General features: G+C 40.7%; 2 protein-coding genes across 2 annotated transcripts; one reads left to right on the top strand and one right to left on the bottom strand.

The window, feature by feature from the left end:
• Nucleotides 1-267: 267 nt before the first annotated feature.
• On the bottom strand, nt 268-17,412 carry grb7 (growth factor receptor bound protein 7). The gene is made up of 15 exons (XM_056365150.1): nt 17,246-17,412; nt 13,319-13,493; nt 11,922-12,048; nt 9,450-9,606; nt 9,228-9,349; nt 7,665-7,739; nt 7,125-7,262; nt 5,546-5,656; nt 4,447-4,545; nt 4,112-4,195; nt 3,835-3,951; nt 3,158-3,215; nt 2,971-3,058; nt 750-843; nt 268-628 (listed from the first exon to the last, which is right to left on the bottom strand). The coding sequence occupies exons 2-15, from the start codon at nt 13,486-13,488 to the stop codon at nt 482-484; spliced, it is 1,587 nt and encodes a 528-aa protein (XP_056221125.1). The 5' UTR covers nt 13,489-13,493; nt 17,246-17,412; the 3' UTR covers nt 268-481.
• A 4,351-nt stretch (nt 17,413-21,763) lies between these two features.
• On the top strand, nt 21,764-25,891 carry LOC130162032 (tyrosinase-like). Its single transcript, XM_056365466.1, has 5 exons — nt 21,764-22,597; nt 22,671-22,881; nt 23,089-23,230; nt 24,316-24,545; nt 25,325-25,891. Exons 1-5 carry the CDS (start codon nt 21,818-21,820, stop codon nt 25,405-25,407), a joined length of 1,446 nt encoding a protein of 481 aa, XP_056221441.1. The 5' UTR covers nt 21,764-21,817; the 3' UTR covers nt 25,408-25,891.

The following is a 25,891-nucleotide window of genomic DNA, read 5'->3' as shown; positions in this document are numbered from 1 at the left end:
ATTACCGCGCACGTCTTGAACCTCTCATCAGGGCTGTGTGGATATGAATCAAATCCCCACTGCTCTAAAAAATGTGTGTCCATTGTCGCTCATTAAGCTGTCTCCACGGGGACCAGCAGCTCGTTAATTAAAAATAAAAACCAACCACAGTCTGGAGCCGCATGTGTAAGTGGAAAATAATTAAAAATATTAAAGAGAGGAGGGGCGGGCGTTGTGCTTCATGCCTGGGTCGCACCTCCCATGAGTCTTACAACCCCCCCCCCCCCCCCCCCCCCCCCCCCGATAAGATTATCACTCAGACGCACACCTTTGCACTGCTCGTGTAATTGCTCTTTATCAGCTGTGCTTAATAGATATCAGTACAATCTGACGATTTAGACTGGGGCTCACACTTTAGACGAAGTGAAGGTCTGGATGACTGATCCAGGACCAGGAGGAGAGGTTACACTGAAGAGCTGAGGTCACGCGGGTCGTACGGGGTCTACAGTGCTACACAGACGCAGGGGTGTTTGAGGCAGACGGGGAGGATGCCCTTGTTGATTTGGTGGAACTCCACCAGCTGCAGGAGGTCTATGAAGAGGGTGAGCCCGTCGTCCATGGTGAAGTACTTCCTGCCTCCGTCCTCACACTGCAGAGAGGAGGAGGAGGAGGAGGAGGAGGAGGAGGAGGAGAAGAATAACAGTTAGGCTGCTGCATCACACACAGGATGTTTATTTACTGTTTGAGAGAATGAATGAAGTTGAACTCACAGGGATCACCAGGTAGTGTTTGGTCTTCAGCTGGTAACACAGAGACAGGACGAAGCACTGTCCATGCTGCTGACTCTCACGGATGAGGAACATCCTGAAACACAAACACACACACACACACACACACACACACACACACACACACACACACACACACACACACACACAGCTGGATTAATCATCACATCTTCAGAGTTCACTTCCCAGAATAATGAGCTAAACTTGGCGCAGCAGCAGAGTTGGTGCATTAATCGATTAGTTGATCAACTGGAAGTTAATTATTAACTAATTGGATTTCTCCAAGCAGAAATGTCGAGAGTTGATGTGGAAGCTGGACTCTGCACCCACATATGATTAGTGGTAAACACACTACACCTGGAGATGCTGAGATTTGAGGATAGAGGAGGTGTGTTTAATATGATCTGGGACCCTGAACAGAAATTCTTTCAGGCTAAGAATTAATGTGTTGAGTCCAATGTAAAGGACCATGCTGTGGATTCTGTTTCCATTTCTCTCTCAAAAGGTTCTGTAATACGTCTATATAATTCTGTTCTTTTTTAAAGAAACACTACCTTGCACTTCATTCATCCGCGACTGTAGCTACTGCTGTTATGTATGATGTGCTGTGTTTGTTTGTGGGTTTTTTTTTAATTTTATTCTTCTTTTGTAAGTTTGCATTCTGACTATTCAGCAAAAATAATAAACTTTTTTTTTATTTTTTATGCTGAGTTCTTGAATGTTAAGATTTGCTGCTTTTCCGTTTCATATCATCCCAAATTGATTATCTTTTGGTTTTGAATTGCTGGTCAGACAAAACAAAAGACATTTATCGACCAAATGAAACAAACAAACAATCAAGAAAATATTAGTAACCATTAATCATGAGAATAATCGTCTCATGCAGCAAAAATTGCAGTCCTCAGAGGAGTTTGAAAAGCCGCACACGTCTTGTGTTAATGGAGTGTAACACCTCGCACTGAGTCTCATAAAATCCCGATTCGATTCTGCTGTAACACTGGCAGACTCACAGCCGCACAACCACAGATATCATCATCTTCTTCTTTTGTGCCACACATTCTAACTTCCTTGTCAAAACCTGGTGTCTACATCACCCACAACGCAACCCAACAGCTGAGAGTTTGTTAGGAGATTGGGGCGTGTTATGTTAGCAGCCGCTAATGCAGCAGAGATGTGTGGTAAACTCACTTATTTCTAACTACACACTAACTACACCCAGATTTTTGTCTCATTTTCAAACTTGTGGTCTCTCTGGAGCCACAAAAAGCTTTACACAGCAGTGCTCCACAACACCTGTGAACACGCCCATTTCCTTTAATCCAATGTCAATGATGAGGAAAATGTAATATATAACAAAAGATGACGCATTACAAGCAGCGGCAATGGTAAGAAATGGTCTACACTTCCTCTCTCCTTAGTGGGCGTGGGTCGTGATTGCTTGTTCATGTCAAAACACAACAACAATACAATACAACACTAAGTACAGTTTCAATTTACACCTGATTTTGCTGCTCATTTTAATCTGCAACAATAATGGTTTTATTATGCAAAAAAAAACAACTTTTATTTCAGTTTTAACTTTTAATTCATGGCTGCACGTATACAGTAGGTCCTCCAATCAGAGAAGAGATCTGTGTTGCCAGATCTTGCAACAGTTTGTTGCTGAGACAGCGACAGGTGTTGAATAAAGTTTTTTCCTGATTTGTAAATGACATCATAATAAGATCTGTGGCTTGTGAAAACTTTATCCAAGTATTGCTCTTGACTAATTATGAACCACACGTTTTTCCCTTTCTTTCATACCGAACTGTAATGTCCCTTTGTCACCTGATTTGATTTGATTTATTTATTTATTTTATTATTATTACATTATTATTTTCTATATTTTGTGGCGTTTATTCTTATTTGTTTTTCATCACCATATATTTCTAACTGTCAGTTGTATTAATGCTGAATGTGTAGACCAATGTTGTGCTGAGCCCTTCGTTGTTGTTCTTTTTGTTTAATTGAAACTCAATAAATATACTTTACTGATAACTACCCACTCCTTGAGCTTTCTGTTTCCCTGGCAAAAAATGATTGATCCAATATTTATTTCAGTGACTATGGGGAGAAAGAATCAGTCATAATCCGTGATCTGTAATTTCTGTCTCTGATGTAAAATCCTTAAGACGGTATCAGGGGTCTTTACTCCTCCACTCACCCGTCCACCAGCCCCTGCTTCTCTATCAGCCTCTGTGCTTCCCTTCTGGACACGCCGCCATGAAACCACGGCTGGATCTTGTGGATGGCTGCGAACAAACAGAGAAAAAACACAGTGTGAGAAAGTGAGGAAGACCACAGTATGAAGATACACAAGCAGGACTCTGCCTCCTCTCACGTGGACTTACAGGAAGGTCGGGCGCCAGAGTTGAGGTTGGGCAGACTGCACCTCAGGGCTTCTCTCCTCTGAACAGAAAAAGGTCAGACAAACCATATCAGACATTTCTGGAAGCTTTTTAAAAACACTGCATCTTCCCTCCTTATAGAATAAGACCATTTATTACAGTTTGCCCACCGTTCCTCTCTGCAATAACAAAGTTTGTGTTTGTTAATATAAACATATTTAACAGCTAGTTTCTTCTGCTTCTGTTCACTGGCTTCAAGGTGTTTTTCATTAAATTGGAAATAAATCCACTTTTCTCTGAAAGCCTCATTAGATGAGTTTTTCTTTTATACCCTTCATACCTTTTTTTAAAAAAACTTCAAATTCTGCCTTCAGGCCTCCATCATTTGTTTATTTCAGTTTTTAATATTGCTTTTCTCTCTCTCTACTTTTCCTTTATTATTGTTATCTGTTCTCTCCACTCAGGTTTGTTCCTGTTGTGGTTATAAGTTTAGCTTTGTTGATTACAGACTGATGTCTCGGATAATTGTCACACTGATGAGTTGAATAATTATTCTATGTGCCACCATGTCTGAGGGCTGTCATTAACGCTGTACTTGCTTTTGCTCGTTAGTACATAAACTAAACCTCTTTATTTCTGTTTTCATTGCTCCCTCTCTTTTTCCCTCCCTCCATCCTCACCCTCCAAGCTTGTCCCTCCTCCCTCTCAGCGTTCTGGGCCTCCGTTGGATTCTGGATGACCCGTCCTCCGGCCTTCCCTGAGAAGTCCATGGCCACCAGGCTGGCCTCCGACTTTGACTGCGCACACACACACACACACACACACACACACACACACACACACACACACACACACACACACACAGAGTTAATAAACCAGCATTAATGTGAGATGACACTGCAGAGATGACTTCCCAGACTCCTCCTCTACATTGCATCAAGTGTCTGATGAGCTCACTTTGCCATCTGTGAGCTTGGTTCCTTCCAGGCTGCGTGGGGCCGCCTTCGACAACTGGTAGTTACACTGAAGCTGCTTCCCATACTGACGTGACACACACACACACACACACACACACACACACACACACACACACACACACAACACACACACACACAAAACATCAATTATTCTTTGTTTTACTGTCTGCACTTGCACAAGAATAAATAAATAGGACCCGAATTTAAAACTTTTAGAGGATATAATCAGCTTTTTTGCCAGATACTGATCAGCTAATACAGTAAGAGAGAAATCAATTGTTTCATGGTGCATTAGAAAAAATATCGATGTAAAACCTTGAACAATCTGAAAGCCGATGTCCAACAAGTTCGTGTCTGTTCGTTCTCAGCACACAGGATCTTCAGGTCCTGAACACGGACAGGGTTTCTGGAAGGCTGTGCAAACGCAAACACACACACACACACACACACACACACACACACACACACACACACACACACACACACACACACACACACAGTTAATGTGAGGGCGCATCTTTCATTTCCAAGTTTTAACTTAAACAAAATAAGCAGGAAGAGAAATCCGCTGTCCATATTTCCCTCAGGAGCTGGTGGAGACCAAACACGGAGCTAAATGAAAGGGAACACTGGACTGAAGGCGACACAAACACTTTGATGCTGCACTTTGTCCGCTGGATGTGTAGATGAGCAACTGTTTGCTACACCTTAGCCACAAGAAGAATACAAGAAAAAGGATATTTCAGTAATGTGTTCGCAGCTCGTTGTGCAGCCAAGAAAATGTATTAATACAGTGTTAACATCACATCGTTTTTTTGGACCTTTTTGAAGGTGGAAAGTGACATAGATTCACTTGATTTATAGATTTTCTGGTCAATAATGACACTTTTTTTTTTTTAATCTGAGCTCACTGTGGCAGCTGTGAACACATCAGGTGTTATGTGGAAATGACTTTCTGACTTCAGAGGAACCATAATGACATACAAATTAGAAACGGATGTCTTCCAGACAGAGCGACAATTTCCAATGTCATTTTCTGCTTTTAGCATGACTGTGACATAAATCTACTGCACAGCAGCAAATTACTGGTAAAGTATGATATTACTGTGTGTTAGAGAGAGTGTGAGTTCCTCCATCACTGTCAGCCATGCAGAACCCACAGTCATTTCTCCACAAGCTCAGACTCTGCTGCTGTGTGAGTGAGAGGTGGAAGGAATGACATGAATGCTAGAGGGAGGCTTTAGCACGCACGGATGCATGCACACACGCACGCACGCACGCACGCACGCACGCACGCACACACAAACCCTCAGTTCAAACAGTTCTCTAACGGTTCCCTACACCATGTTCTGTCTGGTTTGAGAACATTTCCGTGTCTCCTCCTGTCTTGGTTCATCTCTGAGGACGTGGTTACCTTGATGCAGAAGGTGAAGTCTGCAGGTGCTCCGTACAGCTTACGGCTGTTCACCACAGTGTACACGTTCAAGTCCTCCAGATCAGCCACATACTGCAGGTGCCGAGGTTCCTGGGGGCCAAAACACAGAGATATATATATATAAAAAAAAAAAGGTACACAGTCAGGGTTCCCACTTTTTTTTTGATGATCGCGCTCATATGAAAGACAGGAATCACACGCACATAAACGCAGTCTACACTGGGTTATACTTATCTTTCTCACCTCTTATCTTTATCACCTCTTACATGTTTAATTGATTATGAAATTATGACAAATTGATCGCATGAACAAAATGCAAAATGTATCATTATTATCATCATTATTAATTTATAGCCTGACTAACCTGACTCACCCCCTGAAACCTGAAAACAACAACGATATCTCAGTAACACCTTGATGGAACTTGGCACAAACAGTTGCTGGGGACTGAAGAATGACCTGGGTAGATTTTGGTGGCTAAAGGTGAAAGGTCAAGGTCACACTGACCTTACAAAACAGGATTTTGGCCTTGTGAACACAATATCTTGAGAACTCCTCAAGAGAATCCCTTCTAATTTGGTACAAACATTCACTTGTCAAGGACAAAGTAATTCAATTTTGGGGGTCAAAGGTCAAGGTCGTGGTGACCTCACAAAAACGCGATATCTCAGTAACACCTTGAAGGAACTTTTTCAAATTTGGTAAAAATGTTCACCTGGACTCAAGCATGAACTGATTAGATTTTGGTGGCTAAAGGCTAAAGGCCAAAGGTCAAAGTTCAACGACATGGTGGCCACACAAAACAGGACCTTGGCCTTGTGAACACTATACTCCTCAAGGGAATCCCTTCTGATTTGGCACAAACATTCACTTGGACTCAAGGACAAACTACTCATGGTTAATATGGTTTAATACTTTATATGACTCTGGATAAACAGGGATGTAACCTGAAACTAGTCTGAGTGGCGGGAGGGATACAACCATGAGGAGGTGATTCTAGTTCTTATTAATTATATGAACCATTGCTGCATGAACACCAATAACTACATTAGTAGACTACAATTTTCCCAAATTCACAAATCTAGACTAAACTTCACACACGTACTAAATGTTCAACTCAAAGTTGTATTAGCTCAGATTATTTACTACCGCTGGGTCTCATCAATTTATCACGCTTTAGCCCCTTTACTAGCAACAGGAAGTGACGTCTTTAACGAGGTTAATCACACCACAAAAATCATCCAACCTGCACACATGTGCAAACAACAGCATATTAGTCATCTACAAACTCGCCTACCATTTGAAAGTCAACATGATCCTGAACATTTGACTTTTTCTCTCATTTTCCATGTGTTTTCCCTGACTGGAAAACTGGTCAACTGTTTTCCACTTTTCCAAGACACATGGGAACCCCGACAGTGTGCACAGTGTGAAAAATGTAATTTATCTGTTTAAGGTCTTCCATGTGTCTTCCTCTGTTCTGTTTTATAACATGGAAGCTGTAAAGTTCAGTAAAATGATGAAAAGCTGAACAGTAAAGTGGACTTGATTTGCTGACCTTGGATGAGCCCTTGGTGGAGCAGTAGAGTCCGGAGCGCCGCAGGAAGAAGTAGACCTTCTTCCAGGCCTTACGGCTGGGTTCCTTTACATGCAGGAAGCCCTGGATCTCTGGACACGTCCCAGACCTCAGCAGGTTCTGCAAAGTACACCAGGCTCATTATTTGCATTTTGTTTTTCCAAAAATAATCCATTTATTTATTTGATTATTTTGAATATTTAAAAAGAAAACAGATGTGTTATGACCTTGAGGTTGTAACAAGGGGAAAAGACCATTCACAACACGACACCTCTGCAGTTTAAACAATTTATCTGAACTCACTCTTAGGGATTGAGGTGCATAAATTGTAGCTCATCTGCATTTTCTCCTAATTTTTCTCAGTTGTAATCATTGTAAGACACTGTCTGCTATAAAACACACTTCAGCCTCATTTTGCTGTAGATTTTGTAGATGTAGTGACATAAAACTGGCTTTAAAAACAGCCTGAACAGATCTAGTGCCGAAACACTTAGAAGATTGATGAATTAGTCGATGCTTTACCTGAATGAGCTCTGATGATGTCATCCCCTTGCTGACATCGGCGCTGTCGGAGATCATGCTCTCTGGGAAGAAGAGCTGAGAGAGGAAGGAGAGGGTTCGTCATTAAAACTCCTCTGAACGAGAGAACACTCATTTACAAGACATAGAAGCTGCTGCCACCTGCACTGCATGACTCTGCTTTGGACTGTGATTATCAAAATCCAATGAGCAGGAATTATGCTCCTTTGTTTAAGAGGCAAAATTATAATGTAACTACGCAACTATTTTCCACTTCTCCTGTGTTTTATTTGAAGTTGATGCATAAGAAGATATATTTGTGGTTTTAAGAACCAAAAACCATCTCAATGTAATTTTACATCTCCTCTCAGGCTTCTCTCTGTAGCTCTAGTGACAACATGTCAGTGAGCCAATCAGAAGAGAGGAGGCTCTGAGCCTTTCTTCTGATTGGCTTACTGGTTTCTGAGTGATCCAATAAAAACAGTTCATAGATTTCAGGTAAACACAAAGAAACCAAATCCTGCAAGGTTGGATGGTGGGTCCAGGTGGGCGGGGCTTGGTGCATGGCTGAGAACAGTGACTGCTTTGTTGTGACATCACAAAGTTCCAGAAGTCCTGACGGCTGGTTTTAAGGCTCAGTTTCTGAATACAGGCTGTGTGCATTTCTCTGTGGACTGAGGCTTTGATACTTTCACAGTATTAAAATAGAACCTAGACTTGATCTATAATTACACAACACATGGACGTCTACCTTTATACAAAATGGGACCTTTAACTAAAGTATCAGTCATGCAAACTAAGAAACAGGCGTCCAGTCTGGAGCGAAAGGGAGATCCTGCTGCTGATTTTATTTGCATATTCATATGAAAATGGTGAGAGTGTGCAAATAATTCTTGTTCCAGCCTCTCAAATAAAAGAGCTTGTTGCTTTTCTCTGTTTTATATGATTGTAAACTGAATTTTATCGGCTTTTGGACTGATAGTCAAAAAAAACAAGACATTTTAAGGCCTTACTTCAAACTCTACTATTTTTTGACACTCAATAAACAAATGATTAATCAAGAAAATAATCAGCATTTCAATTAAACATACGGGAAGTTTAAGCCTCACTTCATGAGTATAATGTGGTAAATCCCTGATCAAATTCACGTTTGTGCCTTGTGGAGGCAGTGTGGGCAAACTTTACAGAAAGAGGCACCGTGGGGGTGGCGGAGGGGTGTGCCGGTGGGAGGTTCATCAGAACCAGTTTTCAGAGTGAACTGTCATCTTTGTTTAACAGCACAGGCGACAGACCAGATCCAATGTAATGAAATATCTGAGGCATTAAGTCAGCGTGTCTGCACCGGCACGCAACCTGCCAGTCATCCGGGATCAGTAACCACCGTGACGTCAGGCTTTGTCAACATCTGCTGTACCAACATGTTTGATAAAGAACATGAAAATCCTCCTTGTCCCTGGCTGGAGGTGTTCTGTTATATAAAAGCACAGGAGGGATGTGCGTCTTAAACCTCACTGCTGTCTGTTATTTAGGGGAGTTTGACTTGTTACAGGTTGATGAGCTGCGTACCACTGGTTTCCTGAAGAACTCGTACTTGGCGTAGTTTTTGCAGAAAATGAGCCTTGTGTCGCCCTTGAGAGACCAGGTCGCCTGAACCTCCAGCACAACCTCGTGGTCCTCCAGACATCTCTCTGAGGAGCCAACAGAACATGTGTGAAAACTGACCGTTAAATCTGTTACTTTAAAGCTTTAGTTTTGTACTTTAAATTCAGTTTTAAGGCGCAGTCTTACCCAGACCGAGGGTGGGGTGGAGCTCGAGGAGAGCCCAGTTCTCCTGGTCGCTGCAGTGAGCCGTCTGCACCAACATGTGACACACGTCTCTGGCTGTAGCTCTGCGAGAAACCCACACCGACTTGCTGTAGCTGTCCTCCCCGTACACCTTTATCAGCTGATGGAGACACAAAAGTGGGGGAAGAATAATTTAGAAGCATTATTGGATAAACAGACTTTAAATATCAAAAGTTTCATTATTCACTGCAGAAAAATGGCCCCTGTCAGTGTCTAATATATAATGTAATTACATATATCAGTTTTTTGCAACCAAGGTGAACTGACATTTCAACACAGGGTTCGTGTCTAATTCTCCATGTCCTGAGCCGTCTGGTGAAAGAAAGAAATCCACCTTCCTACATCCTCCTGGTCTTTTCTGTGTGTGTGTGTGTGTGTGTGTAAGACTGTCTGTGTCCATGATGCTGCTGATGTGAACCGGGTGCAGGTTATTCAGGGGTCAGGACGTTTCTCAGAGCGTGCGGCTGTCTGACACGCCGTCTGGATCCAGCCAAAAGAAAACAAACCTGCCCGACCAGAAACCTGCGGCTGTCAATCAGCACGCCTGGACTGGTCGGGCGAGTGCCGGCATCAGTCGGGACAAAATAATGGCTGAGTATAAACCAGGAAGGCTCGTGGGGGAGGGACATTCCTTCAGTGGAAACCCCGTAGTTCAATATCCGGTCAGTCCGCTTTGACTCCTGAGTGTTGTTTCATTAAAGAGCAGGGGAGGCAGAGGAGAATTTGTTTCTATTTACTCAGAGCAAATTCAGCCTCTGAGCTCAGGACACAAAACTAACAGTGCGTGACAACGGTGGAGATTAGATCACATACTGAAAAACTCACTCACATCATCTGCACACAATCGAAAACGAAGACAATACTCCTGAGACTTCTGGAAACACTGTTGACCTTGTTTTATTTTGAAAACTCCAGGGTTGCGCTTTAGTCTGGACATCTGCTCATCAGTCGTGATGTATCCTTCCCTGATTCGTCACACTCCTAACATGACACCCCCGACACCCCCCCCCCCCCGTGAAAACAACAATCTGTTTTTTCCATCACCATGAGCACATCATACTCGTGTTACTTTCATGAACAGTTCTTCTCTCTGGTCTTACCCTTCACCTTTGCTGTTCCTCGTTCGTAGTATTTTCTGCAACTAAACTACCAACTGCAAAAAAAATTATTAGCTCCTGCGATTTGGATATTACACTTGGCCATGTTGTGATTTCGATTTACATTTCGATTAATTGCGCAGCCCCAACGGACAGACATTATTTCTCATATGGAGCTAAAACACACGTCTGAACGGAGATCACTTTCATTTTAAAATGCTGTTTCAAAAGGTGATGGATGGAGTTGAGGTAATAAATAATTTATTTTATACTTTGATTGTTGCTTATTTAAGAATATTTAATGTTATTAACAGCCCCAGAACAAAAGTAAAGACACACCACTGACCATATATTGTAAGTACACACCAATTTTACAATTAACCGCAGTATGAGAAGGATTTGCGAAACTAGGACATTAGCAACTTTTAATGTAGACAGGGGTGTTCACATACTTTTGACCAGGTTGAGGCTTTTGTTTTTTTGTTTTGTTGTTGATTCATGGTTTGAGAGACGAGCTACACAAACCACCTCCACAGCTGTCCAGATGTGCTACAAATAATAATATTAATGATAAAAAAAAACAAAAAAACAGATAATAATGATAAAAACTAAAGCGTCAGCCTGTTCGCTTCCATTACTGTACATTACACACCAGGGGTGGGGGGTGGCACAGTGACGTGCTGCTGTGATAGCAGACATGTTTACTCTGACAGTGTTTGGGAGTCAAAATAAGACAGCGCAGGCATGGCAACACATCTCACCTGTCACACACAATCACAACCAGCCTTCTCCTACAGTATTCACAAAACAGGTTAAGACACATTTAGAGGATCCACTTGCTGATGCCACCTGTCAGACCCTGAGTACCTGTGCAGGTGTGATGGGATTAACGGAGTTAGATGCTCTCATTTGTCCAAACAAAAACTTCTTAAGGGATAAAGCTGGCGTTAGTCTATGTTTTTCTCACATCAGCAAATCCCACGAGACCAGAAATGTGTTAATCTGTTTCCTAACACTCAGACTTCTGTTGCCTGTGGATCTCACAACTGATTCATACTGAAGAGTTTCACTTTAAACTTTGTTTCCTGTAACAGCTGAGCTCTGTGGTTTCTAGCAAATGATACTAAAACAGGAGGAAATACAGCATTAGCTGGGAACTATTTCAGTGATGGATTAATACACATCATCGCTGGTTTTGGAAAATACATAGAACTAAAAAATATAGAATATCAAAGGTGAAATGAGAGGAATGAAAATGCTGTGGTGACAGAATAATCAAAGGTCAAATCTAGAGTATGGGTCTCGGACTTGGACTCACATGTTTTTCACTTGACGGTGGTGGGAATGAACCGATGAGCACCGGAGACGTGGAGGGGCTGCACAGCTCTGGGAAGGGGTTGGGGATGGACGGGACAGAGGAAGAGAACGACTCCACTCCTTTCACCCTGAGAAAAAAAAAAAAGTAATTGAAATAAACAAAAGTGATGAACAAGGTCAGAACCAGACACAATCATCTGAGCAGAAAACAATGATCTCATCATACAGTTAACGTGGAATATCGTCCCGTTAAAGGATAAGCCTGGTGATAGGGGTTGTGCCGATGGACGATGATATCGGTGAACGATGATCATCAGAACGATCAGCGTTTGCTCATGCCTTTGCAAATGTCAAGAGGATATTTGACTTGTTTTCCCATTAATCTAGTAACTTATTATTTGTAGTGTTAAATTAATACTAAATTTAATTTGCGTGCCACAGTTTGACGTATACAACCGCACGTAACCAACGCTGCAACATGTGAACACACGTCACACTCCGATCATCTGACTGTAATGAAGCGCTGCTTGTTGTGTGTAGGAGCTGCTGTGATTTAAGAGCAGAGGAGACAGACACAGACACGTCATTTAGTTCAGTTTCTGATCATGCTGCTTTGTTTTTTTGGCTCAAGTTCACACATTTCATTCATTAAGGCCTGTGTAAAGCCAAATGGGTTTGCAAACCAGATTTGGGGCTGAGTCTCTCACACAGGGCAGTTATGGTATCGAGAGACAAACTAACACACTGCTGAGTTGGTCTCTTGGTGGGATTTGTTGACGATAAGGAACATAATGGAATAACACCAGCAGTATCCTTTTAACTGTATCTGATTTTGACAATCTCAAACATTTTCAAGTCGATACTGGGGAGAAAATTACAATTCTTTTTTTGTTGTTGTTGGTAATTACACTTCAAGTAGAAAATCTACCGAAGCATCAGAAAAAAACAAGCCGGGATTAATTATGAGGCAACCCGTTGTTTCTGGTAAATTATGTGTAATTAGCCATGTTATATTAAACATTAATAGTATTAAATAATGAAGCTGTAGCCACAGGCCTGTTGAGAAACAAAGAAACGAAAACAACAAAACCACAACTGTACCCAGTGGCTGCAGCAGCAGAACAAACACCAGCCCGCTCACAGGTTTACTACTTCAAGTATCTGGGATCAGTTTCGTCTTCACAGAAACATCAGATGACTTATGGCCTGAGGCTGAGTCAATATCATGCACTTCTATTGACTCATGTCCCCTGTGTGTGTGTTTGTGTGTGTGTGTGTGTGTGTGTGTGTGTGTGTGTGTGTGTGTGTGCGCGTCCTGCATATTGAGCAACTCAATTAGCTTCTTCCCACAGTGACTAATGCCGTCTGTGCCTTTGTGCGCGGCCCTGTTGGTCATACCTGCTGGAGGTGATGAAGATGGGCTGGGAGCGGCGAACGCAGGGAGAGTCCGCGACCAGAGGAGCCAGAGTCAGGGTGGAGCTCCCCAGCAGCGTCTCCGCTACTCCGGACTTCTCCTTTCTCTCCGAGCCCTCAAACACTTCTGTCCAGGGACCTGCCACCTCCATCATGATACCTGGAGGGAGTCGTAGGTCAGGGCAAGTCAAACATTGACCAAAGTGCTTTACAAAGAGAATAAATGATAATTATTAAGGTAAATAATAATTAATAATATCAATAAGTGAACTAATAATAGTTTTAGTCTATTTGAACACCTTTACTTTGGTGTTACGTCACTTTTCCAGAGCCAGAGGAATATTGTTTTCAGGTTGTCCATCCATCCCATACTCGTGGACCTGATATTTCAGTAACACTATAGATGTAATAGATTTTGGTGGTCAAAGGTCAAAGGTCAAGGTTTTGGTCTTACAAAGGCGATATCTCGAAGACCCTTCAAGGGAATCCCTTCAAATTTACCACAAATGTTCACTGGGGCTCAAAGATGAACTGATTAGAGTTTGGTGCTGAAAGGTCAAAGGTCAAGGCCAGTGTGATTTAACAAAACACTTTATAGCCATAGCTCAAGACTTCACACAGTAATTTTGACAATATTTCACACAAACATGAATAATTAATATGACATATGACTCTGGATAAACAGGGATATAACCTGAAACCACGGGGAGGTGATTGTAGTTTACTTTATTTTTCGTATTTATCAGGTGCAAACAGGGCTGGGTAATGAAACAATGATCACAATAATGATGACAACCTGATACGTAGCTGACGTGTGCAGGGCCAAGCAACAGCAGAACAAATTAGAAGCAGAACTTTGTTTCCATTTCAGAAAATTTCCTGTCATTTCATCCCTGTTCATATCTTCATATATAATAAATATATTTGATTGTTGGTAATTTCTCTTCTTAATTATTCCCAGAGATGTAAAGATTTGACACAATAAAATTAACTTAAACTTCTGTTTGTTTCTGATATGTTCCACGTCACTTTCAGTATTTTTAAAAAGTCCAGCAGTTTGTGTTGGTGCTGCCTACACAGAACAGACTTTGTGTTTACTTTAATGTTTAAATAACAACATTAAAAACACACACGGTTGAGTCATACTTTCGTTACTCAAAATAGACTTCACGAGGCACTGAGCCAGAGAAAACACACCTGAATGTCCCCACACCCACACATGACAACACCTGCTGCTGTGTGTGTCATCTGAATATAAAGCACATTCCCTCCAGTTCAAACACTCACCTGCTGCTGAATGATGAAAGTTCAATAGTGTGACTGTATATTATGTATTGTCTCTACAAGTTCCTGCTCTGTTTGTACCATGTGACTATAGCAGAAGAAATTATCATTAAATAAAATTATTATTTATGTACATTTCGTGTTCTTAACAAAACCTCTAACTATCTGCAAAGCCCATAAAGTTAAGCTTCCAACTGTCAAACAAGCAAATGTACTTTAGATTATATTACTTCTGTCCCATTTTGGGGGGGGTCAGTGCTTTGCTCAGGGACACTTCAATCAACCACCAACCCTACAATTAACAGTGTGTTAACAACACATGGATAGATTACTGGACGGGCCCCGGGCCTTTACATGTCTGTGACCACTAATAAACTAGATAAAAACTAATGCAGTCTAATACTACGGTGGCCCTGAGGGCTCAACGTACTGCAACTTTGTGCTTGCGCTTTGTGACTTTTGCAGTTAAAAGCAATGAACAACAAGTGCACATGGATTTATTATTATACACCTATTATAATAGTACTTGCCAGTTGGGTTCATCCCTATTGTGTCCTCTGGAAACACTTCTCTTGTTCTGTTGTGAGTATTTGCGGCACATGTGTTGTCAAACTGATGAAGATGTTTTTCTGAACTTCCTTGTGTTCTGTCTGTTTGCATGTGTTTTCCTCAGTTGCAGTGCTTTGAGCTCTCAGGGCCACCGTAGAGTGCACCAGTCCTGCAGAACTTCATCCTTCATGAAGGTTCAATTTTCAGTTTATGTTGAAACTGCTTTGGACTGCACTTGGTCATATTTCAAATTTCGATTATATTTCAAGTTATTGTTCGGTCCCAGTGAATAGTTTTGGCTCATGTAATGCAGAACAGTCAATTTGGCTATTTTATATGTCATTTTGAACGCACATGCCATACTGTGAATATCAGATCAATATCCTTTTTTACATTGTGATATTTCAGCAGTATCACCCTACTGCAAAGGATGTCCAGCGGACCAGGTTAGTGATTATTGTTATGCAGATCATGTAGCATGTGATGAAGAGAACTACTGGCAGCCTGCAGCTTTAGAGACGGAGATAATGCTTTGATCAGGCAGGGAGGCGGGTGGGGGGGTTGGCTGTTTGGCAGAGGGGGTCTGAATATTTCCTTTCTTCTCCACAAACAAGAACACAGTGCCTGGACAGCGGTTCAATTACATCACCACAAAAACTCCGTGTGTAGTAGTTGGTTGATTTAAAATCTCTGCACAACAGGCTGAAGATCCAGTTTTAAAGACCTGCGTGTGAGCAGGTGCACAAGTGTATAAAGGGAGAACATTATCAATATTGTCACCAGTGAATTCATGACTAACTAATCAACACTAGTATTATCATAGTTTAATGTGAAGTGCAGTAGCTATATAATATAATATAACAGTAAGATTTGTACCTCAAGAATCTACAAAAGTGCAAAATTATTTAAAATGATCATATTTTAAGATTTACAATAATATACAAGAGAGAAAAGCAGCAAATCCTCACCGTTGATAAGAAGAAATGTGTGAAAGTTTAGCATGATTGTTTATTAAATGAATAAATGATTGATAAATCATCCATGTTGCTTCCAATACATTTTCTGCCAACAAATCAATTAAGCCAGCAACTTAATTCAGGGCTTCAATTAGTGATTCCTTTTGTTTATCAATTAATCTGCCATTTATTTTCTTGATTAATTGTATAAAGTGTAAGAACATTGTGAAAAGTACTGATCTCAGTCTCTACATGGAGGCCAATGGGAATCCCAACAAACAATAAACAACAACAACAGTAAAAAGCATCTGTCATAAATTCTTTAAGCCCTTCAAGTATGTTGTTGTGTTCAAACCACAAAAAAAGAACAGTTGGAATAAAAGTAGAAATTAAAAAGAAAAAAATTAAAACAACTTAAATGAATAAGTAGTTATCAATATAATTGCTAAATAATTCATTTTCTCTAAATTGACTGATTAATTCTAATTAGATACCAAAAGCACTGTGTTAATCTGACTGTAAAAAAAAAAAAAAAAAGCTATAACAAATACTACAGTACAATACCACTGTACTGTAGTATTTCTTTTTGGAAGTTGGCCAGTGATAAGGTTCCTACTGAGAGATAATATTACACTTGCTGAGGGAAGAAAACACTTGTTATCAGACTTACCAACCGCCTCACTGGGTGCTAATAACAGTGTCCTGGTGTGAAGGAATACAATTTCACTAGTCGACCTTAGATCCCTTACATCTTATGTTAAGAAAAGTTTGATTACTGTGATTCCACTGGCACATTCAGTCTCTTATCATACCTGTAAACTAAAGGTGGAGAGGGCGAGAATTACAACTTACTTCTGGTAGTTTTAAAGGCATGATATCTAAGATGGTGTAGGCACGGCGCCAAACCTCGTACTGAACCTGAAGAACATGACTCCCCTGTCCTCAACAAAGCTCTGTCGATGAAAACACACTTTTATAAGGTTGGCACTAATATAGTGATAAATTCGGCTAACATCGGCTAACCCCACCTGTTTGTACGGTCTTTATTTTCGCGGTTAAATCCAGCCTGCACCTGTTTGGACTAGCTTGTTAGCATCACCGGAAAAAAACAGTAAAAACCTACCTGTAAACTGTGTCTGGTCACTAGGCGGGTTTCAGCTGTCAGCCATCGTCTCCACTGCAGATGTGATGCTAAGCTGTGAGTGTGTGTATGTGTGCGTTTGTTTTTCTTGTGTGTGGCACACAAAACAAGATGCCGTGCCACTACAACTGAGTGCCAACAACAGTATCTGAGGAGGCAGGGAGGAGTCTGTCCGTCAGGTGTGCACTGTGGCCCCGCCCACCTCCCCTCACTGCGACCGCTGGAGCCGGATGTGGGTTTAAAAGGGCGGTAGGTTCAAATACGTGTACAGCTTCTTGGTTCATGTACTTTTGTGTCCTATTATTTTATAATTACACCAGAACTGACACACAGAATTTTTTTGATAATAATTGTTAATAATTGAAAAATTAGATGTTGTTATATCATTATATATATATATATATATATATATATATATATCATCATGTTATATCATTCATATCATTTCTCAATTACACTTAGAGTATAAATCACAAATAAATGCAGCTGAAACTATAGAACATAACAATTTTGATCATCATTTTTTCATTTTTCATGCAAACAAACAAACAAACAATAATTTTGAGGTCAGGCTATTAAAACAACATTCCCTGTAATTTTTACAAACCAAAAAAATCAATTGATTGAGCTTTGCTGCAGCATTTTTCAGGAGCATTTTTACTTTTAATATGTTCAGTATGTTTTCCTGATTATACCTCCTATGTACTTAATTTTACTTAATTACCAAAACAGCTGCCAAGTCTTTTACATTTTTGAAGAAGGAATTTCAGTGTGGTATTAGTAGTTTTGCTTAAATAAAGGATCAGAGTTCTTCCTTTGCCACTGTTGAATAATAAGGACTGTGCAATTTTGTAGAGCTGGTGGTGGAAGAAGCACTCTGATCCTTTACAAGTGGAATAGCAGTATTCAAAAGTTTACTTAGTATTATCAGCAAAATGTAATTTAAGTATCAATGGTAAAAGTAGCTTCTGACTGATATATTATCACATTATTTTGATCAGTTTTTTGATAAAATAATCTGAGAGATTAGAGGGTAAATTCATAAATATCATACACATCTGAAACATGACAGGTGACACCGCCTGCTTTTCTGTAACAGGTTTTATATAAGATAAGAATATCATGTTTTTAATGTAAAATCTTAATTTGGAATGAAACCACAGCTGTCAGATAAATGCACTGGAGTAAAAAGTACAAAGTTTTGCTCTGAAATATGCTGGATTACAAAAGTAGCACAAAATACTCAAGTAAAATACAAATACACCAGAATTAAATCCAGTACTTGAGTAAATGTAACTGTCGGATATTCTACTTATAGGGAGGTAACAGATGAAAATGAACATTTTAGGCAAATTCATTTACAGTTTTCTCTTGAGCACTGTCCCTTTCAAATAATTGAATAAATTAAATTTGTTTTAATATTATAAAATGCTACTTTCAATGAAAATAATATGATACACAGCAGTTTTCCTTTCTTAAAATGGCTAAATTAACTTAGTTTATTAATTAGTTTTATTTTTGTTTTGACCAGTAACTACAAAATAACATTTAGCCACTGAAAACATGGAAACAGCAGTAAAGGTACACTTCTACCTGTACCACTGATGACTATTTGTCTCCACCTAGTGTTTGAATCTGATTACCTGGAGACCAGCTTGTTTTTCTGCACTTGACACGTGCACTTGCTTTTCTGACCTGAATAATGTTTAACCTGCATGTCTTGGGTTCACTCTGGGTTAAATATTTATATCTTGTTCACCCTCTGGTCGCATGAATACGCATCAAAGCAGAAATTAAAATGCAGACACTTTTATTGCAGCAATTATTCAATAAAACCGATTAGTGTTCTGACCTGGAGGCAACATTTGAGTCCCTGCATGTTTCTGAAGGGAATGTAGTAGTGTCGGCAGTGCAGGGAAAACATGCAAACTCCTGCTCTGACACACTCGTTTGCCACATCTTAAAATATATATGGAAACTTTATCAACACTAACAATATGAAATTCAATGAAATCCCTCAGAATTCACAGTACTTCTCAGTTACTAATAGAGCCCTCTCTTTCTTTTCTTTTCTGTTTTCATTGTGTGTTTACAATACAGTTAAATGCAGATAAAACTGAAGTACTCCTCTCAACCTAGTCTTGGCATTATCATTATCTTTCCATGAGTTTTAATGCACACATTATGACGTTGACTAGGTCATGTTTCCTCACAGAACGAAATGGAGATGTTAATACATGTTTTTATCTCATCTCAATTAGATTATTGTAATTCCCTTTTGAACCCTCTGACCAAATCTTCCCTACAGTGCCTACAAACTGCTGCCAGGCTTTATAACAAGATCACACAGATGGTCACATATAACACTTATTCTAACCTCTCTGCACTGGCTTCATGTTTTTAGAATTTTAGAATCCATTATAAAAATTCAGTGATCACTTTTGGAGCTCCACACGGCCACGCCCCAGAATACTTCATAGATCTCCTTCATTCCTTCACCTTCTTAGGTCTTCCACTCTGGGTCTTCTAAGCGTAATAGGAAATATCAAGAAAAAGATCAAAATATTGTGTGCATTTATCATCTTAACAAATTTCACTCTTTTTTTTCCAACCAGTCAGACTCCTGCGTGATACCTGCGTGATACCTGCGTGATACCTGCGTGATACCTGCGTGATACCTGCGTGATACCTGCGTGATTTGGATAAATAGTGTGTCAACCCCTTGCCCTTTGGAGTTTTTTGGTAAACAAAAGCTTCTAGTTACATCCTGTGTTATGATCCAAAGTCTTACATTTGACAACAAGATCACAGATAAAATAACCAAAATTCAGACGCAGAGGCCGAGCTAATGCAGATCAAATTATTTATTAACTCAAAATCAAACAAGAGGCTTACTGGGAGGCAGGGGCGGAGTGGGGGTTGGATGTTGGTTGGGGGGTTGAACTGCATAAATAATACACATATTGTAGTATATCTTGTCCGAGATTTCTACATGTTGAAATCATAACATTTGTCCAGTAATTTTCCTTAATATCAGAAAATATAAGATAAGAAAATATAATATGAAATATAAGACCAAAATTGTGCAATATTATAACTTTCCCCTAGAAACTGCATCATATCCTTTGCACTCATAGCATAGTGCAGCGTCAGTGTGCACACCTGCAGCTGTGTTTTCCATGCTACCTCCTCCTCGCCCTGTCTCATCAGCATCACCGGACTGACTCAGTTCTGAGGCTGCACAGTTGTCAGTTTGCACAACTACAGCTAGTTAATTTAATCTTTATAATCATTTGAAAATTTGAGTTAAATTGTGTCATTAGTGCATGAATTTTCTGTGTTATGGCCAAAGACGTGTTTTGTGAGCTCACACTGAAGTTGACCTTTGACCTTTGACCACCAAATTCTAAACAGTTCATCTTTGAGTCAAAGTGAACATTTGAGCCAAATTTGAAGAAAGGGAAGGGACTGTGGAGCGGAGCAGAGAGAGAGAGAGTGGTTAGACTGCAGCCCAAACTTATGTAACCTGGAACACAAAGGGCACCACACGTGTTCCACATCACACCAGCTACCCACTGGCATCAGTCCCATCAATTCTTATCTTTTACTATGAGGTCTTGTTTTATTTGCTAGCATGTTAGCTGATTCAACATGCAGGCCTTCTGATCTACCAATAAGAATTTTTCTGCCAACAATAACATGCCCTCTTGCAGTGGTTGACACTGTCACATCACAGGTTCTTCCAGGACCTTTCTGTGTGGAATTTGCAACTTCTTCTTCTTCTTCTTCTACCTGTTTTGGTTTCCTCTGGTTGCTCCAGCTTCTTCCCACAGTCCAAACACATGCAGCTTAAGTTAATTGGCAACTTTAAATTGCCCGAAGGTGTGGATGTGAGCGTGAATGTTTACTTCTGTATGTCAGCCCCTGTGATGGACTGGTGGCCTGACCAGGGCGTACAGTGGATATATGGATATACACACTGGGTGGCTCTAGCTCAGGTGGTAGAATGGGTTGTCCACTCATTACAGGGTTGGTGGTTCAATCCCCAGGTCCTCCTGCCCCTATGCCGAAGTGTCCTTGGAAAAGACACTGAACCCCAAGTTGCCTCACTTGTGAAACACTATGGATAAAAGCATCTACCAAATGAGTAAATTTAAACATACAAAACAACAGAGGAAGCTGCTCATTTAAAGGACTGTTCTATACCATTAGTCATCAATGGCTGCTCCATCTAAAAATCAGTTTTTCCTCTCCTCTTTCTTATCTCTCTATCTTTGGCACATATAGCACACTGATCAAACCAGATGAACTTCTGGGTCTTATGTTGACACAGCTTATACAACACAAGCCATCATTACAAGAATTTTACATACATAACAGATATTTAACCTGAAATTCTTACGTGCAACGTGATCAAATATTTGCAAAATAAATGTCAAAGTACAAGAGTCTCACAACAGTTGCCCTTTAAAAAGGAAGCTGCAGCAACAAGCTGGTTAGTTTGCTGCATCCTGAGCTCAAGTAGTGCAGTGATCTGTCTTCATCTCCTGCACCATGCTGCTATCGTTTCAGTGGTTGTATTTGGTCTTTTTATTCTATCTGACAAGCCTCACAGACGTGGAGGCTCAGTTTCCACACGCCTGTACGACACAGGAGGCCCTGGACACCAAGACATGTTGTCCCCCCTGGAAAGATGGTTCTCCTTGTGGACAAAACTCAAGACGAGGGATCTGTGCAGCACCTGCTAGAGAAACCCTCTCACCATTTGACTACAGGGTGGACTGGCCAAGCGCCTTCTATACTTATGTGTGTAAATGCTTTGACAACTATGATGGATTTGACTGTGGTGTGTGCCTCCCGGGTTGGAAAGGACCCGACTGTACAGAACCGCACCACGTGGAAAGGAAAGAGATAACAGATATGAATGATTCTGAGAGGGAGAGTTTCCTCTCAAGCCTGGACCACGCAAAACACAACACCAGCAACCGTTACATGATCCTTACCAGCAATGACACAACAGTGTTCAGCAACTTTAAATTTCACAGCGCAACTGTCTATGATCTGTATGTATGGTTGCACTACTATGCAGCAAAGAAGTATGCTGATACTGAGGACGACGCTGCGCACCGGGGTCCTGCTTTCCCATTCTGGCACAGAGTGTTCCTACTCTTTATTGAGAGGGAGATCAGATTGCTCACAGGGAAAGAAGATTTCTACATTCCGTATTGGGACTGGACCAGACACACCAACTGCAACATCTGCAACAATGACTACTTTGGAGCAGTTGGCCCAGATGGTCTTATAGACAAGGCCTCCCGATTCTCAAAGTGGAAGGTGAGATATCATTCCTATTCTTTTCCACGTGTCTTCTTTCTCTTGCTCCGACTCATCTTTCTTTTCTCCACAGACCGCATGTGTTCTTGACGAAGGTCTTGGTATGATCTGCAGCCGCCCAGATGACCCTTCACCTGCACCTATAACCCGAAAACCTGGAATGGATCAAACTGCCGACACTTTGCCGAACATGGGTGATGTTAATGACATGCTGGGAACTGACAATTATGACACACCTCCATATAACGGCAGATCCAGGAACAGCTTCAGGAGCAAACTAGAGGGTAAATGACTTAACATGCATTATTAAATTATATTTCTTATTGAAGAACTGGTGACTTTAAGTTCAAATGTCTGCCACTAGAACTTCAACAATTTGACAAGCAAGAACTCTCGAATATAAAGCAGTAAAAGCGTAAGATGTAAACTAAGAAAAAAACAAGGTGAAGAAATTTTAAATCAATTTAAATTGTGTCATTTTGCCCTCTGAGGTTTTGACATTCCTCAAGATTCCCGACACCTGCAGTCCTCTATGCACAACCTGGTCCACGATTACTTGAATGGCACAATGTCTCACCTCCCCACTGCAGCCAATGACCCCCTGTTCATGGTACACCACAGCTTCGTTGACAAGTAAGTCATATCATTTTAATTTGTGATAAAATTCCCAGTTAAGGATAGATTGATATTTTTGAAGTGTATTTGAATTCAATACTGACATGCCCATATGTACAATGAAAGGGTTATTAGCTGCTGTAACTGTTTCTCCTGCCCTACTGGCCACAGAGAGAGACCACTTCACAAAGCAGTTCCAGAAGCAGGTGATGTGGGGCAAAATCCACAGTCCTTGGTCAGTGTAAAAATGATCATCTGAAGCTCATATGAGGCTTTTGCAGATGAAGTGTGTATCTTCTAAATGTACAGTGTTTTAAATTATAGCAACACAAAGTAGGAATTTGACACTAATACAAAAATAACCACTTGGTTTGTCTAACTTAAGACTGCTGAAGCCTCATATTAACTTTGATTAAACTTTGGAATGAAGTTTTTAAACAAAGTGAGGGCTTTGGATATTGCGCCCCACCGTAATTGCTTATGGAGGGATCTCTGATCTGATTATGAAACCAAATGTCTCAATGTGCACATATACACGTACTGTTTTAAGACAAATGCGAAAAAAAACGTGAATTTGTCATGGTTCTCAGAAAAGGGACACAGGAGCATGACTCGGGAAGCAGACGCAAAAGTGAAGAGTCTAAAGTAAAGAGAAAAAAGGATAGACAAATCCAAACAGATCAACAAAGTACTAAAGGTCAGACTGTGGCAAAATCAAAGTCAAATACCAAAAAACATGACAAGGGTCAGTGCAGGCAGGCAAAGAACAGAGCACTGGAAAGATAAGGTACATGCACAAAGACAATCTGGAAACAGGTCGGTATGTATTCTAGGAGCTGATGACGGGATGGGGAATGGGTGAGCAGGTGAGTGGGCAGGAGGAGCAGGCCAGGTGATTCTACTGGGTCTGAAATGAAAAAGAAGTGCATGTGCACACACAACTGGACTGATTGAATGAAAGGATGAGTGAGCAGACTCAAACTCAAAACCATGACAGAACCTATCCTTTAAGGTTTGAAAACAAAGATAAGTTAATGTTACAATAACAATGATTTATTGAACACTTTGTACAATATTCTCTGTGCTTTATAAATGTGTGTCAGGCTTCTTGAAGAGTGGTTGCAGCGCCACAAGAATGCAAGCTACCCTGTGAGTGATGAAATCCATAAAGCCCAGAGAGGGGATGCATTCATGGCCCCGTTCTTTCCTCTACGCGCCAACGCCTGGTACTGGGACAAAAGCACATTGAGCCTGGGTTACAGCTACAGGGCACACAGCATCCCCCACCCTGGACTCAATCACGGCGCCACAAGACAGGCTGAAGGTGGAGCAGGTAGAGCTCATTATAGTTTTATTTTCTGTGACACCTCACTCATGGTGGTACATGTGGGAAATGTACTTTTAACTGTCTAGAGTTTCTAGTGGAATCCTTCACTTTTTAACAATTGACCTGTTTTTGATTATTTGCTGATGCAATGTGAGAACGAACTGAACGTTCAGACCGAAAGTCTCAAATTTGCTCTGGCTGCCCAGCTAAGAACGCTGTTGAAGTCTGTGTGCACTCCGACAAAGATGAAATAGACGAGCTAGCAAGTTTGTCCAAAACGCTTGGTCTTGCAAACTTTATTTAAAGGGCCCACAAAGCAAACAGACATGTCAACCTGACCAAGTAAAAACCTCATTAAATCTTGTTAAAGGAACGAATGCTATCTGCTAATGCTGTGGTGCTAGTTACATGCAATTCCTTCCTATCTTGTCCTTTGACACACCAACATTCCTAACTCGCACTATCGGTGCACCTCTTTACTATTTAGTACTTTTGTCAAGGTCTCCTACTGCACTGAAGTTTTAGTGATGTCCCTCGCTCGTGAGGCCCTCAGCATAAAAGCATCTGCCAAATGAGTAAATGTAAATGTAAAAGTTCTCACGGTTGGAGTACTTTTACATTCTGACTGGTTGAGGCGCTGGCTCACATGGAAAATGACTGACTTCTGGTCACTTCGATGTTCTTGATGCCTTCGGTCTGAACAAACAGTAAAGAAACTAGAAAACTAAATACACAAATAACGTCTGTGTCCTATGTCTTTGTGTTTGAATGCTGTCTGATTACAGGATCTACTACGTATCAAATTTGGATTAAAGAGAAGAATGGGAGCACTGACAAGTCATTGTCTTCGATTGATGTCCAAGGTTAAGAGTGTATAGGCCAGCTATTTTATAACAGAATGTAATTGGACTTAGATGGGCTGGGTGTTATATAATCTATAGGTTACAACTAAGACTTAATTCAATATTAGTTCATCCAGGGATTTTTTCTAATTGATGTGAGAGAAACTGTGATCATGATGTGTTTTCATCACAGCAACATTGGGACATTTGTTTGAATGTCATCATGTCGACCTGGATGTGTTGGCATTAACGTCCATTGTCACTAATGACATTGTCGCAAATGTCCATTGTAGCGAATGAGCATTAGCTCTTGGTAAACTTTTGGGGAAAAGGGTCTATTAGGACTGATATGGTGATAGTTTTGTACTTGGAGCTTTGCTAAAGAGTGGCGTGGAATATATAAAGGAGAGATGATTTCTTTGTTAAGATTTAGAGGTCTTGCACTTATACTGAGTGTTGTGTGTAACTATACTCTCCATGATCAAGATAATAAAAGAGTATTTCACCTGA

This window comes from Seriola aureovittata, chromosome 21, assembly GCF_021018895.1.
Source record: "Seriola aureovittata isolate HTS-2021-v1 ecotype China chromosome 21, ASM2101889v1, whole genome shotgun sequence".
Lineage (NCBI taxonomy): Eukaryota > Metazoa > Chordata > Actinopteri > Carangiformes > Carangidae > Seriola > Seriola aureovittata.
Note: the sequence above shows the minus strand (reverse complement) of the source record. Positions and strands in the feature narration are given on the sequence as shown.